Genomic DNA, 16065 nt, shown 5'->3' on the forward strand with positions numbered 1-16065 from the left:
GTGCGCGGGCTCTCGTTGAGGTGCGCGAGCTCAGTAGTTGGGGCATGAGGGCTTAGTTGCCCCGCGGCATGTGAGATCTTAGTTCCCGGACCAGGGATCGAACCTGTGTCCCCTGCATTGGAAGGCGGGTTCTTTACCACTGGACCACCAGGGAAGTCCCTTCTATACTACTTTTTTAATTTACTCTGTTATCCAAAGGACTTTGTTGTTGTTGTTGTTGTTGTTTTTTGCAGTGAGCACGTGAATTACTTTCGTAACAAAAAGTATTTATTTTTAAACCGACTTGATGGCTTTTGCCACCTTGTTTGTGTTTCCTGTATTTCCTTTGGGCTTGAAGATCGGCCCCATGTCTTACTATTCTTGGCATAACATACGCACAGTAAATTTTCCTCAAATGAGATTGTTTTCCTTGTTTCACAGGTGAGGCCGTTGAGGCTGGATGATTTGTTTGAGGTTGAACAGTTTACACAGTGATGACAGAACCAGGACCTGAGCTGTGGGCTTCTTATTTCATATCTGAATTTCTAGCATTCACAGTTTTCCCTTCACCTTCATTTGGTCACATGAACCACCAGCCTCCCAATGGCTCAGAAACCTGAGGTTCTCAGGGCCTTGTCCCTCAGCCCCCGTGCGCACGTGCGCCTTCCGTCCTATGGAATGAGCCCCCCGGAGAGTAGAACAGCCTGCTTTTGGCCCGGATGCTTCTCCAGGCCACATTCTCTACGATGCCCCCAGAGCGCTCTTTCTAAACCTTGTTACACCTGTGCTTGAGACACTTAGCTGTTCTGCAGCATCGCCTACAAGGAATAGTTCAGATTCCTCCCTCGGGTGGCATGGAAGAACCTGCCCCCTACCTCACCGCCACTGCCTCTGGCTCGGCAGGGCTGATTGCAGGTCTCTGAGGCCCTGCCGCCTCGGGCCTTGGTGTGCGCTGTCCTCTCAGTTTGGAACCCCTTTTGTCTTTCTCTTGTGCCTCCCCAGGTGCAGCCTGGGTCTACTCCCTTCATGTTCTCCTTCCTCACTGACTTCATCATACGGCTTCTGTTACTCTGCTTGGACCCTGTCCATAGACAGAGCAGTCGTCACACAACTGTACACATCTGTATTTACATGTCTGCCCACAGTTAACAGATGGGAAACTTCTTGAGGGCAGGGACTGTGTCTACCTGCTATCTATCTTTTTTTTCCTCCACATTTATTGAGCACTTACTGTGTGTCAGATTCTGGAAGGTGGTAGATGCTAATGGTCTAGAGATGAATGAGATGTAGCTCTTGCCCTGAGGGTACTGACAGTTTAGTGGGGGAGAAAGAGGACTAAATAAATTCTCATTCAGGGTGATACTTTCACCACTGGACATTAGACATATAAGTTAGTCGGAGAGGTTGCACAAGGAATGAGCAATTCCTAAACTCTGCTGGGAAGGTCAAGGATCCCTGATCCTGAACCTGAGCAGGGTTATAGAGAATGGAAGTCCGTTGTCTTCTCTGTGTCCCTGGCACCCGATATGCTGCCTTTTCCTAACACATGGTGGGTATATAAATGTGAATTAAAGAGAGGGATGGAGGAAGGGTGATGTCATTCAGGAATGAGATGCATGATACTGAGCCCTAGGAAGCCCCAAGAATAGTTGGGATTGGAGAAGTGAGTCTATCAGAAGTCTGTTGACTGGGCGTAAAGGTAATAATGAGGAGGTGGGCTGACTAGTGAAAACTAAATCATCTTTTTTTTTTTTCTTCCGAAGTCTGTTATGTGGGTCACAAGGAAGGCAAGGCTGAACTTCCCTTCCATTATAGGACTAACCAGCCTCATCCAGGACAAGCAAACAGACAGAATGCTATGGTAGGGCCTCTCACCAGACACACACACAAAAAAAAAAAAAAAAAAAAAAAAAAAAATTTACAAAATTTATTCCAGGATCCATTTAGTGTAACTTGGTATTTTCATTTTGCAGACAACTCTTGCCCTTTCTAGGGGAGGACCCCCACCCACGTTATGGGGACAGGATTTCCCAGCTCTCCTGCATCTCTGGCTGGTTGAGGCTGCCCCTGACAGGGGAGGGCGGACGGTCTGTGGTTTTCTGCTCTCTGTGCAGTCCTCCAGGGACGCAGTCACAGTGGTTGAATGTTTTAATGTCTGACGTTTCAGAGGAGCCTATGAAAGCCTGTGCAGATTGAGGGGCCCTGTGTTCACCTGTTCTCTCTGCTTGTTGGGCAGAGGCTGCTCCTGGCCGCCTTGCTGGGCATCAGCTGACTAAGAGTCCCTCCCACTGGGGCCGCGGTGCTGTGGGCCCGGAGCGCAGCTTCTCCACCCGGTCCTCACGCAGCCTCGGCTCCTCCCGTCGGAGTCTGGCCGTGCTCAGATGTTTCGGTCACCGCACTGAGAACCTGGAGTAGGGCGAGTCCTGGGACCTGTTTCAGTGCAGAGTTGGACTTAAAAAGTGGTAAAAACAAAATCTGTTTCCCTCTAGGTCCTTACTTTGCACACATCTCAGTTTCTAATCTTCGATTAGTCAAAACTTTGAGTTCTATTTACCCGGCTCAAGTTCAGGGCCTTAAAGCTTGTTACTGTACACTTGAACATGTGCTTTTAAAATAAATGTTAACGTCTAAGCTCTTATCTTAGGCAAGAAATTAAGGATGTTGAATTAATTTCATTTTTGTTCTGTAAAAATGGGTTTTTACCATGTTGGTTTTCTTTTCCTTTTGTTAATTGAGTTCGAAACAGTCGGCATGAATGGATTTTTATGTTTGCTTCCATTGCTGCCATTCTTTTCTGTAACTCTTCACCTGAGATCTGGATTACTGCAGCTTGTTTCCCTAACACTAGTCCCTTTAACCCCAATCTTAGGGAGCCCCTGCTTCTCCCGAGCAGGCGTCCTTCCCTTAGCTGGATACCACTGGGTGCATCATTCCTGCACCCATCCTTGGCCCAGCTGTCCCCTGATTCACTCTGCCTCTGAACAGCTTTCCATCTGTCCCTTCATACTTACACTCCTGTTGCTCTCTCCTGGAATGCTGCGTTTCCCTAAGTGCTTCCTCAATAAAGTGATAGTAGCCTGGAAAATACAGGATAAAATGGAGTTAATTTTTTCCCTCTAAATTTCCAGTTAGGCTTGGGGACAGGAGGGAGTAAAGTTTTCTACTGAAATCCTGCAATACTTCTTTTGCACTTTTAAATTTATGTATGTGCTTACTACGTAGAAAACAATTGACTGTCAAAAAGGAAATAAAGGGCAATTCACTCATAATCTCAACATTGTTTTCATTTTTCTATGTATGACCCAGTGGACCATATAAATAAACATATGCATATATAGTCTTATGTTACACACATTTTTTTTTTTCACTTTTATTTTCTAATTTTATTGGGCATTTGGAGGGCTGAGATTTATGTCTTATAGTTCATTTGTGTCCCTCAGGTGCCAAGCACAGTCCTAGGCACGTGATAGGAACTTAGTAGCTCATTGACATTTTTAGGGTTTTGCAATTTTACTTTTCCTCTTTTAATTTCATTTTTTATCTGTAGCCAATTATTATTTCTTTTCAATTAGATTCAATTGCTTTTGTGTTCTCAGGACTATATATTTAGTTTCTTGATCTTTTTCTGTTTTTCTATTCAATCTTTGGCTTTTTGGATCATAAGTGAGAGTCACCTTTCTTGTCTGTGGGCATATTGGGTTAACCTAAACACTTTGCTAGCATACAAAGAAGTGTCAAGGTGTTTTCAAACCTCTCTTTTTCCGACAATACTTCCATTTAGGAGGGAAAAAGTCACTGTGCCTCTTAAAGGCAGGATCATGTCTTATTTCTCTTTGATTCTCCTAGAACAATGCCTAAAAGTAATATTAGCACAGTAAATATTTTTGTTAAATTGAACTGAATAAAAATAAATTGTTTCAGATATGTATTACTTTTATAACAATAAATTATACAAAATAGTACCGCCCCCCCCCCCCCCACCACAGCAAAGCTTTTGTAGACTGGTTTATTTTACTTCTTCATCCTGTCATATAGCAATCTTTTCAGTGCACTTAGACTACAGGACATTCATCACCCAGAACTTGTGGGATGGTTGTGTTTTCAATTGTGATCCCATAGGAGATATGGTCATCGTTTGCCAGAAAATTGATACTTTAATTAAGATAGTAGCTTGAGTTAATGGATCAGGGGTCCCCAAGACCAGTGATTAGGAGGACTCAGAAGATAGTCATACTCATGGCTATGATTTGTTGCAGTGAAAGGATACAAAGCAAAATTAGAAAAGGGAAAAGGCACAGGGATGAAGACCAGAAAAAGTCAGGCCCAAGCTTCCCAGGGTCCTCTCCCAGAAGAGCCACATAGGATGCGCATGATTCTCCTGGCAGTGAATTATAACGACACCTGTGAAATGTAACCAACTGGGGAAGCTGGTTAGTGACTCAGCATCCGTAGTTTTTACTGGGGACTGACCATGTAGGCACCCCCCTGCCTGGTGCATACCCAAACTTCCAGAAGGAAAGCAGGTGTCCACATAAAACATTGTTCATGCAAACTGTAGGCACAGTGAGCCCCTCTTACCAGTTCTGGGAATGATGGGACCCCTCCCAAATCCAAGTTCCCAGATACCAGCCAAGGGCCAACCTTGTAAACAGGCCTTTCAAAGGAGAGCAACAGGCCTGCTATGTTAATTCTTTTCTGCACATGCCATATAATCTTAGATCACTTTCAATTCAGGGATTGGACTTTTATAAATCAGATTTTATGTTATATATTTTATGTCATTCAAAAATAACTTAAAAAACGTCTTTCCCTGCTGTTCTAAAGGGCCTGGAAGCCTGGTACACAGTTCATGTTGTCTTCTGTTGTGCTTTGAGGTCAGAGTGTCGGTACCATATTGGTAACGGTGCCAAGTGGACAAGCTCTCCTCTATAGTTACTAGAGAACTATTTTACAGAAAACTCCCTGTGGAGGACCTTTTCCCCAGATATGTGGTGGTGATGCACTCAGACAAGCACAGATCTATCGACCCTCATCAGAAGGGAAAGATGTTCGCAGGAGAGGGTGAGGCAGGACTCAGACTGAGAGGGGCCAGTGGGGCGTGGAGCAGGGTAAATCCCAGATTTATCTCTACCTTTGCCTTTGTGGCACACATTTTCAAGGTGGCTGTGTTAAGAAAATTGGCCTAACGGGAAATAAAGGAAGTGGCTTTAAAAACAACAGATTTTCACCCTGTGGTGTGAATAGCTTCAGCTTTGCCACCCTCCTTCACTGGAGCTCTCCAGGCTGGGCAGTGGGGGAGCTCCATTGTCATACACCAGATAAAGCCCAGCCTAGCTAGGTGCGGTTAAGCCACTAATAGGCATTGAATAGAGATGCACTGGGGATTCTTTGCATTTTTGCATTTAACGCTAATGACTTTTTTGTTAATAAACTGGCCATTTGTTCACCCAATAAATATTAATTAATCCGTTTTGTTTTGCTTGTTTTATTTTTTGGCAAGTCGCCATTCTTGGTGCTTGGGTATAAATTTAGCAGCAAATTTAGATTTAGAAGTTGCTCTTGAGGAGGGATGAAACACAAGGTACGCAAATTTAAGAGTTTTATCCGGAAAGCTCCATAGTTCAGGTAGTTCAGGGATGTGGTAGAGGGTTTCACAGAATATGTGGGAAAAAAGTCAGATTCTAATGAGGCTTGCATTCATTCATTCATTCATTCAGCAGATATTAGATGCTATGCCCTCACCTCAGCGTGAGGGGCTCGATACAATGAACAAAATAATACATGGTTCTTGCCAAGTGGTCATCCAGACTAGTAAAGGGAAACAGACAACAAATAAGGAATTTAAGCCATATGAAGAACAGAAGGTTTCATGATGGATAATAATTTTTATTGTTTTTTAAAATTTTGTTTTTTCAGGTCATTCTTCAATATCTTTATTATTAATGTAGGAAAATTATTTTGAATACTTATTTTTTCATGCTTTTCTCCCCTTCTCTTTATAGCATATATAAAAGGTGGGTGGATCCTTAGGAAAGCCTGGAAGATTTACAATAAATGCTATTTGGACATCAATGCCCTCCAGGAGCTGTATCAGAAGAAGCTAACGGAAGAGCCCTTGACTTCTGACGCTGCAAATGATAATCACATTGTGGCTGAAGGGGTGTCTGAGGAGTCTCTAAACAGACTGAAAGGTGCTGTGAGCTTTGGATATGGCCTTTTTCACCTTTGCATATCCATGGTGCCCCCAAACCTGCTCAAAATCATCAACCTGCTGGGTTTTCCTGGAGACCGCCTACAGGGGCTTTCTTCACTGATGTATGCAAGCGAAAGTAAGGACATGAAGGCCCCTTTAGCTACGTGAGTAGCTATATTGCAATGCTTTGGTAGATAATATAGTGTTGAAAGTAAGTGAACGACAATCAAAACCTTTATAGGAAACTTCAGGTAAAATGCTTGGTTGGTTGACATGCTGCCATGCCTTTCTGTCTTTTAGTGCAATGCCAAGGACCATGCTTTTGGTGGTGTTTATAAGTTGACTTTAGAGACCAGAGCACTGTTCTTAAGTCTCATGAGTCCTGTATTTTATTTTATTTTTATTTATTCACTTATTTATTTTTGTGGAAAGTCCCTCTTGACCATTTTCTTCTTTTCTTTTTAAATTTTTAAATTTATTTTTTTGTTGAGTCCTGTATTTTAAACATGCAAAATGATCATGATTTATAAACAGTTTTTGTGACCCTGACCAGTCACTGAGATTGATAATCCTGATTTTTTGGACTTAAGGGGATATATATTTCATAAGACTTCTATGATTCTGAAATTTCTATTCTTATATCCTCATGTTGGGTAATTTTCCTTGATGATTCTGGTTGGTCCATTGGTCTCTTATATGTGGCTTGGATAGTTTGTGGTGTTCAACTAAATTGAGTTATTGTTGTTCAGACTAAACTTTAAATGATAATTATTTAAACCAAAATGTGTGAAGAACCCATTATAACCATCCAGAGCAAGGATTCACCCATTTCTTCATCAGTTAAAAATGATGTGATTCTTTTTCAATCTGGTAAATATCTATCACCATTTGCAGTTAGAATAATTTTATCAAATACTGGATGTCCTTTGACATTACACCACTTATCAGAATTTTTCCAAAGATTTTGGTATCACAGAGAACCTTAGTGTGCTGTATTTCTGCTTATGTCAGTATTGAGGAATTTGGATGTTATAACTCTTAATCAGCTGGTAGCTATTCAAAAGGTCATTAATTTTTTATTGCAAAAATATTCATGCCTCCACAAACTCATTATATTACACAATGGTCCTTTATTAATTTGACTTAACAGATTTGTAACTTGTGATAATTTGTCTTTTCTAATAATATTTTCTGAGAAAGGGATGAATTCAATTAATAATAATGTAAATTAGTCTGATCTCCAGAAGAGGACCAAATTTATGCACATGCTGGAAGGATACATTTACATAAAAATATTTGTTGTGTTGGTTAAACATTTTTGTCTGTTTGTTAAAGCCATCCCAGTGAATCTATTTTGTTTACTTAGTTTAACGTGGCTTTTTTTTTTTTTTTTTTTGAAAGGGACACGTTTGAAGTGGGAGAATTTTAAGTAACTTACTTGTTTGGTTTTCAAATTGAACAGCCTCAGTGGCTAGAGAAAGGGCCCTTCATCCGGTCCTTTCACTTATTTTAACCCAATTTTGTACAATTTTGCCTGTGGTTCCTATAGTTAAATTCAGTCTGAGGCTTACACTCTAACTTTTGTGAACACTGGCGAAAACATTTTCCCTTTGTAAAAAGTTAATGCAAAGAGTAATTATAAGGGACAGTAAATTCATGGTAACCAATTACTGTTTCTAATTCACACGTTGATGAGTAAGGTGTAGAATTCAGAGATTTACATAAATGATACCGTCAGCAATCCGTCTAGAAGCCTCCGAAGAGCTACTTGCTTCTGTCACTTTATTCTCTTATCCGATGGGAGTATGCTGATTTATATGTTGTGCTCTGAAGTTGTGGCTTTCCAAATACTGATAAAACTAAGATGGGGAGCGATACTGATTTTACTTCTTCAGAGACTGCCTAGTGAGCTTTTTGGAAGGAGTATGTATTGGAAGAGCACACACTGACTTTTTTTTAAAGAGTGGAAACACTGTAAGAAAAGTCATCGTCACTCACGGTTTCTCTCCCTCTTCCTTCAGATTAGCGCTGCTCTGGTATCATACTGTAGTCCGCCCGTTTTTTGCCCTGGACGGCAGTGATAACAAAGCAGGCCTGGATGAAGCGAAGGAAATTCTTCTCAAAAAAGAAGCTGCTTATCCAAATTCTTCCCTCTTTATGTTTTTCAAGGGACGCATACAACGATTAGAGGTACTGTGCCTTCCCCATCTTTTAAAAAATAAAGCCTTCTGTTGATCGAATCTATAATTCTCACTTGGTGGAGGGGGTAGTATCACAAGGAGCCCGAATGTCATAGGGCCGAGTAACATCTTGTTTTTGTGCCTTGCGTTGCATCATTGCTGTGGGAGCCTCTTCCAGGAACCCGGGGTGTTAGTCAGTTACCTTCTGTTGTGCAGCTGTGGGCGGAGCAGGGCTGGGGTCCCTTGGCGCTGAGGAGACGAGATGCTGCACCCTGAGCTGAAGGCACAGGAGCCCTTGGGAGCGTCTTAGTTAACACAAGATACGTTGTTTTTCCTTCTCTGGAATTACTAATAATCTGTTTCCGAATGTTCATCCTGGCTGACAGTTGATTTTTACACAAGTTATTGCCCGAAATGTCAAGGACAGCAAAGCCTTTGAAATAGTAGTAGCTGGTATTACTTTTTCATGCACGTGGCTAGGTCCTGTGCCAGAGGTTTCACACACACCATCCCATTTGATCCTCAGAACAAGCCTGCGACAGAGATAGAAAATCATCCCCTGCATCTTACAGGAAAGATAAACAGGGATCTTAGCGGGCTTCACGTGATCTCCGAGGTCACCCAGCAAGTGAGGCCAGGCTGTCTCATTCCAGAAACACAATACGCCCTGGCCTTTGAGGGGGTTCTGCTTCTCTTTGCACTTCTTTTTTTTGTCTGCTTGCTCGAGGGCATGAGAATCTGAAGAAAAACGAAAATTTTGTAAGAAATTAATCATGCATATGAAAGAAGGTGACTGTTAGGAGGTCTACCACCCACAGGCTCACCAGTAGCTAGTAGTGCAGCAACGTGAGGTTTAATAACCTCTGCCCTCAGTTAACCGGGCATTCTCAGCACACCCACCAAAAAAACCCACAAGTGCTTTGGAAGAGTTTTGCCTAGGAATGCTTTCATGAGCACAGGAGGTGATGCTTTCACTAATTTTTTGTTGGCAGTGGAGTGTATATTACTTCCCCAATAATTTCTTTCCTTCATGAAGTGCCTTCTTAAATCCGAGGACTCCTTACCTTTATTTATGGAAATTGTATTTTAAAGATTATACTAATAATTTACAACTGAAACACAACACAGAAAGCTCCCCAGGATCTGACTTATTTAAACCCATGTCCAAGTCATTTTTCTTCTCATTACTTTGAGACTGTTTTTCTTTGCATTCAGGCTCACGTACCTTCAGTGACATGGCTCTTTTTTTCTCTTGCTCTCTTAAAAACATAGATCAATCTCCTGTGCAATCCAGTCTGCTGTTAGTGTGTTTTTCTTTCAAGCTCAGCGTTACGGTCCTACATGTAGGGAAGCATGTTCAAGCTATTCAGGTTTCTCTACTCCCGTGGGCTTGTGCAGGAGGAAATAACCCTGTAAAAGGAAAATTTTAATTGGCTCAGCCGTCTCACTTCAGTGACCTTTTCTGAAATGAAAGTTGGGTGCAGGGTAAGTGCTTTCTTAGATGTGTAATGCCTTTCCTTTAAGAAATTGACATTCTGAATAACTCTGAACTCGACGATACTAGGTTTAGTGTTCAAAGGAGGTTTGCCTAGTGGGGGTGAGAGCCTGACGTTTACAGTTGTGTACAACACGGCAATGAGGCCAGAGCGTCAGGCATGTACTAGACGTCTCTCCCCTCACTCCCTTGATCAATGAATGCTCTCAATTGGGTTTTGAAACTGTTAAATAGAAGTGTAAAAGTCAGGATTTATATTTCATTATGCTTTCCATTTTCATTAATTTTTTATTTTAAAACAAAAATGCTGGGACTTCCCTGGTGGTACAGTGGCTAAGACTCCACGCTCCCAATGCAGGGGGCCCAGATTCGATCCCTGGTCTAGGAACTAGATCTTGCATGCGTGCCACAACTAAGAAGTCCGCATGCTACAACTAAAGATCCTGCATGCCACAACTAAGACCCGGTGCAGCCAAATAAATAGACAAATATTTTTAAAAAATGCTTAACTTTTAGCAAAATTAATAACTTATTTGTTCTCCCAAAACTCAATTTGGCATGATTTTAGTTTGTCCACAAGTCATCCCTATTAGGGATGGAGTGAATGCTAACAGTGAGTGGTCATTCATTGTCGTTGGGATGGTTCTAGAAACGAGGAAGCCACAGCACCATCAAAGGATTCTTATAAGCATGGTTTGGGGAGGTACATAGTCACCATGAGAGCTCTCAGCAGACGTTCAGTCTCTTTCATGGTAGATCATTGGAATCTGAGTGCCAGTGGTAGTTGTTAGAACTCCTTTGTCATGGAGCAGCTTGTTTACCCAACTGATACTTGGTTTTAAGAAAAAAAGACTGAAAGACCTGTTACTGCTCTTGATTGGTGAGCTGTAGCCTGAGGGTCAAGTGAAAGGTGACAGTTGTTTCTGTTTGGCTCTTCCCAAAGTCTTAGAGGATAACGGAATTTTAGGGCTAACTTGAGATATTATTGGTATTATCTTCACGGTGCCTGGACACTGGCATTTCATTAATCTTCCCAGGTGAGCATGTAGGAAGGTATCAGATGGTGGCATCCTTCGTTTGCTGATGAAGAATTGCTCAGCGAGGCTGTGACATGGGTCTTGTCAAAGGCTTTTTGTAAGGCCTCTAAGCTCCCAACTCAGTTTATGAAAACACACAGGGCTTAGTTGACGAATTTGTTTACAGAAAACCTTTTTTTTCTTTTCAGTGAGCATTTAGGTTAGAGAGAGGGCGCCTTGAGATCTTTTTATCAACAGGCTCCAGGGAACATGGTCTGGGGCTCTAATTTTGGCAGGTGCATCATATGACACGGACTTAGCTTCTTCAGTGACTCAGGATCTGCAAAGTTATTTGAACAGCTGCTTTCATGTAAGCTTGCCCTCATACAGGGTGACTAGCTCAACACGGGCTAGTTAGTGTTCACTTTCTTTGTTATTTTCCAATCATGTGCAGGTGCCCACTTTCTCTTTTAGTGTCATGAACAGTTTTTTACATGCTTTGCCCTTCATTGTTTGGGACAGTTTGCAATCCGTAGGGGAGGGTGGTCTTTAACACGTCCACCCCTATCCTGCCACTTGCATAACCCTTGTGGCCGTGTCTTCATTATTCGCCGGTGTTGTGGCCTGACTTGACATAGCAGTGAAGTTCTGTGCCGTCGGTGGTACACGGGGTCCTTGTGCGTCTCAGGACGCCAAGCTTCTCTGCTCTTTGGGAGTCTCGGCCAGACTGCAGGAAGAGTTTTCTTTCTTTACCACCTTTGCTTCTCCCCACTGCGTGTCTGAAGCACCCCCACCTCTGGCCCTCTCCACCCTCTTGTCTTACCCTCCTTACCTGTCCTGTCTCTGTTGACTTTTCCCATGTGACTTAGCATGTTGCTGTGAGGAATAAATGGGTTCACACAGCACTTAGCATGTGATAAATGCTATCCAAATAGTGGTGTGATGGTTGTTGTTGTTCTTACTGAGTGCTTAAGCCTGGGAAGTGGTGTTACCAAATTTGCTCTCTTTTTAGGAGAAAGCACTTGTTTTGGTGTTGAGAGCTGTCAGTAGAGCTAGGCTTGTGATGGGTAAGATGCGTGTGTGTAGCTGGAGGGGCTATAGCTACTGTACGGTACCCATGTTTACTTTTCCCTGAATTTCCATCATGCACACAGATGTTAGGAAGTTGACCCAAGGGTTATATAGTAACCTCCATTTTAAAATATGAATTGATAATTATAATTTTGAATTTTATATTTTCATCCCATTAAACCTACAGTAGTGGTGGTAGTGGTAGTCCATTAACATACAAGTGATTAATGAGTATTTTTCTTGATTATTTAAAAGTATTAGGGACAAGTCTACATTTTAATAAACTTTTTAATTCTCTCTAGTCCTCTTTTTTTCTCTAAACAATACAGATTTGCACAACTCCCCTCTCCTCCCATTTTAACAGTCTATTTAGTATATAATATACAGATACACATGCTTGGTTTTGTGTGTATACATAGCTTCATATACATACTTTGTATGGTGTGACTAGTTATAAAACTAATTTTTAATATTAGTCTACTTATCTGTCTCTAAACGCTCAAATATTTGAATGAATGACAGTTGATGGACATATTCTAATGAAGTTGCTTCGTGCACTTTGGGAACTCGTATTTTGAAACTGTCTTCCTAGCTTGGACCCATACTTTCTGAATATCCTGCATGCTGGCATTACAGAATCGCACATTTGCTTCTCAGGAGCAGAAGTGGGCCCAGCACAAGACCTGGCCCTCAGTGTGTGTTTGTCAAATGAACAGATGTGTCTGTTGGCAGGAAGTCCATTGATCAGTGTGAGTGACGGCGTTTCTTTAAGAGAGGAAGCTGGTTATCAAGGACTGTCTACTTTTCTTGGTGGCACCTAAACCTGTTTCTGCTACCGATGCAGAAGAAGATGGTGCAAGAATGTCTTGACGTCTGGTGTTAAGAGGATGGCCCCCTAAGGAGGGTACCGAATCAGATATTGAAATTCTGATGGGCTGGCTAAAGAAGTGTGACTCTAAAGAAATGAAATAAATAAATTTACAGGAAGTAAAAAGGAACTGGATATCGGTGAGGTCTGTGCTCATTGCCGGAGTGGCGAGGTGAGAAGGCTGAGCCGCTGTGCTCCCTGAGCTCAGCCTGGTGGGCCCTGTGCTATAACAGCCCCTCACAGTTACAGCGGAGACAGCCCTACTTCACGAGGACCAAGTGGGAGTCGCACAAGGCCTTGAGGCCACACTGAGGGAGTCCTAGTGAACTTTACCCTGTGTGTGTGTGGCCTTTTCATACCATCTTTCTCGTATTCAAAGCTGCCTTGTTGGTTCTCTCTGATAAATGCCACCTTCTCACTGCACAGTCTGCTCTGGTTTGTACTTCTCCCCCCGGTCCTTGCTTCTGAGCAGGGTGTGTGATAGGATGTGGTTTCTCTTCCCCATGAATAATGTCTGCAGGGATGGCTTTGATGGTTGACCTTTACTTTGTCACCCTGGTGTTCCATCTCCTTGCTTTTTTTTTTTTTTTTTTTTGAGGTGATTTTTTAAAAATAAATTTATTTTTATTTTTGGCTGTGTTGGGTCTTCATTGCTGGGCACGGGCTTTAGTTGCGGAGAGTGGGGGCTACTCTTTGTTTTGGTGCGCGGGCTTCTCATTGCGGTGACTTCTTTTCTTGTGGAGCACGGGCTCTAGGCGCACGGGCGTTCAGTAGTTGTGACTCGCGGGCTCTAGGGCGCAGGCTCAGTAGTTGTGGCACATGGGCTTAGTTGCTCTGCGGCATGTGGGATCTTCCCGGACCAGGGCTCGAACCCGTGTCCCCTGCATTGGCCGGCGGATTCTTAACCACTGTGCCACCAGGGAAGTCCCAGCCATCTCCTTACTTCCTATTACCTGCACGGTTCTGCGTGAAAGGCCTTTACGCTTTGACCCCAGTGTGCGTGTGTTCTGGCTCTGGATCTTCCTCCCACTCATCATTTCAGGCTGTAGTCCTTTCTCTCTGGACTTTTATTGATGAAATTACATTTTTCATTGGTGTTCCCCACAGTAAGCAGGAGGTCTGTGTTGCTTTTTAGCCCCTCAGTTCATGATTGTGGCAGGGACAGAAAGGTGAAGGTTGATCCCCTTGGTGATTAATTTATCAGACAGAGACAAGAGGCAGGAGGCCTGCGGGGGGTCATGGAGAGTAGGGGCCAGCACAGAAATGCCAAACCCAGGGAGACCTGTGCCCATGCACCCATCTCAGGGGCATATTGACTAATCAGAGCTGTTGGGTGGCAGCGTTTCTCTGCATCTGTTGACGAGCAAGCCTGCCTCTTGTATCTGAACAGCATGCTTTGCCAGCATGAGGTAATGTTGTTATTTATAGGATCAGGAAAAGGCAATGCAGGAAGAGAAATAATTCCCTGAAGTTCTGTTAATTGCAGTCTTCTCTTCCGACCTATGTGGTTCTCTTTATTACTTCAGGCACCAGGAAATAGGGTTACCATTTATTCTCAGAAGGACACAAAATAAGAGATTGGCTTAATATGGTGTAGGAGAGGTGGAGGATATATTTGTCTTCACTTTCCATTGTGATAAATCCATATAGGTTAAATACATTTGCTGTTCTTTTAACTCTTATCTTTACAGGTTTTTGGGTTGAAAAGCAAGTAGAAGGTTAACATTGATTTATATCCCTGAGCTCACTAAATGTGCATAAGAGGATGAGTTTTCCCTTGCCTACATTAACCCTGGTCCTAAGGGTAGGGGTTAAATGCATGATCTATTGTTAGGTGTCCTTGACAGTAATACTGCTAAACCGATTCCGCTACTCAGTGACATTAATGCTGAATCACATGTGAGTAACTGGGTTGTCACAGCATGTCCTTCTGCATGCTACAGGTGACAAGGCGGGGCCTCTCTTTTTAAAACACATACATAATACTTTATTGTAAGATGTTAAGCAACTTCATAAAAATAACCCAGCAATAATTAAATTCTAAGCTGTTTTGTTTCAAGTTGTTTTGTGATCTTTAATATACACATATGAGACTTCAGGCAGTTTTGCTTACAAATCTAATGTTTGCATGTTTTAACATAGTTTTTGTAAATAACTGGTATGGAAACTATTTAGATTTCCATTGTGTTACTAATTTGATATTTCCCATTGTTGGGATATTGGGATATTTAACAGTTGTTGTTTCCCTATGATTTCCCAGTATTTCCCTGTGATAGAAAGTACTGCAATAAATACCTTAGCATATTTTTCCCTTTTATTTTCTTGAATTACTTCCTTTGGCTATAGCTCCAGTGGTGTCCTTATTAGAATCAAAGAGTGTGAACAGCTCTGTAGCTTTTGCTAAATCATAAGAGATGATACTCAAGAAATAGTGAGCCAGAGTATAATCATTCATTATTTTGTACATGGTATTAGCAGCAGTGTCTCACTGCGTAGTTTTATTTTTTTATTTCCATGATGATACAAATTAAAGCAGTTTAAAGATAGTTCTTAGACATTACCAGTAAGACCTCTCGTGTTTATGTATCAGAACACTCAATATTGTTAAGATGGCAGTACTCCCTTGATAGTGTTACAGATTCAGTGCAATCCCTATCAGAATCACAGCTTGCTTTTTGCAGAAATGTACAAACTGATACTAAACTCAAGGAGCCCAGAATAGGTGAAACAATCTTGAAAAGGAGGAACAAAGTTGGAAGATGTATACTTCATAATCTCAAAACTTACTACAAAGTAATCAAGGCAGTGTGGTACTGGCATAAGAATAGACATAAAGATCAATGAGAGTCAAGAAATAAACCTTTACATCCACAGATCAATTGACTTTTGACAAGGGCACCAAGACATATCAGTGGGCAGAGAATAGTCTTTTCAGCAAATGGTTTTGGGACAACTGAATTACCCACATGCAAAAGAATGAAGTTGGACGCTTACCTCACACCCTGTATAAGAATTAATGCAAAATGGGTCATCGACCCTAAGTGTAAGAGCTAAAACTATAAAGCTCTTGGGTTAGGCAATGCTTTCTTAGACATGATGTCAAAGGTGCAATGACAGAAGAAAAAATAAGTAAATTGAACTACATTCGATTCTTGAATAACATGGGTTTGAACCGAGCAGGTTCACTTATATGCAGATTTTTAAAAAAATAGTAAATACCACGGTGCTTACACCATCCACAATTGATTAAATCATGGACATGG

The 16065-nt window shown here is 42.0% G+C and overlaps 1 protein-coding gene across 4 annotated transcripts in view; it reads left to right on the top strand.

Moving 5' to 3' along the window:
* The window catches only part of TTC39C (tetratricopeptide repeat domain 39C), a 104345-nt gene that overhangs the window by 55411 nt on the left and 32869 nt on the right, over positions 1-16065 (top strand). For 3 of the 4 annotated variants that reach the window (XM_068562867.1, XM_068562870.1, XM_068562868.1), the window contains exons 5-6: positions 5982-6336; positions 8194-8362. In XM_068562867.1, coding sequence (XP_068418968.1) covers positions 5982-6336; positions 8194-8362 — 524 coding nt within the window. Of the gene's footprint in view, positions 1-5981; positions 6337-8193; positions 8363-16065 lie in introns of those variants that run through there. The other variant, XM_068562871.1, reaches the window with a different exon arrangement.

This window comes from Eschrichtius robustus, chromosome 14 (genome assembly GCF_028021215.1).
Source record: "Eschrichtius robustus isolate mEscRob2 chromosome 14, mEscRob2.pri, whole genome shotgun sequence".
Taxonomy (NCBI): Eukaryota; Metazoa; Chordata; class Mammalia; order Artiodactyla; family Eschrichtiidae; genus Eschrichtius; species Eschrichtius robustus.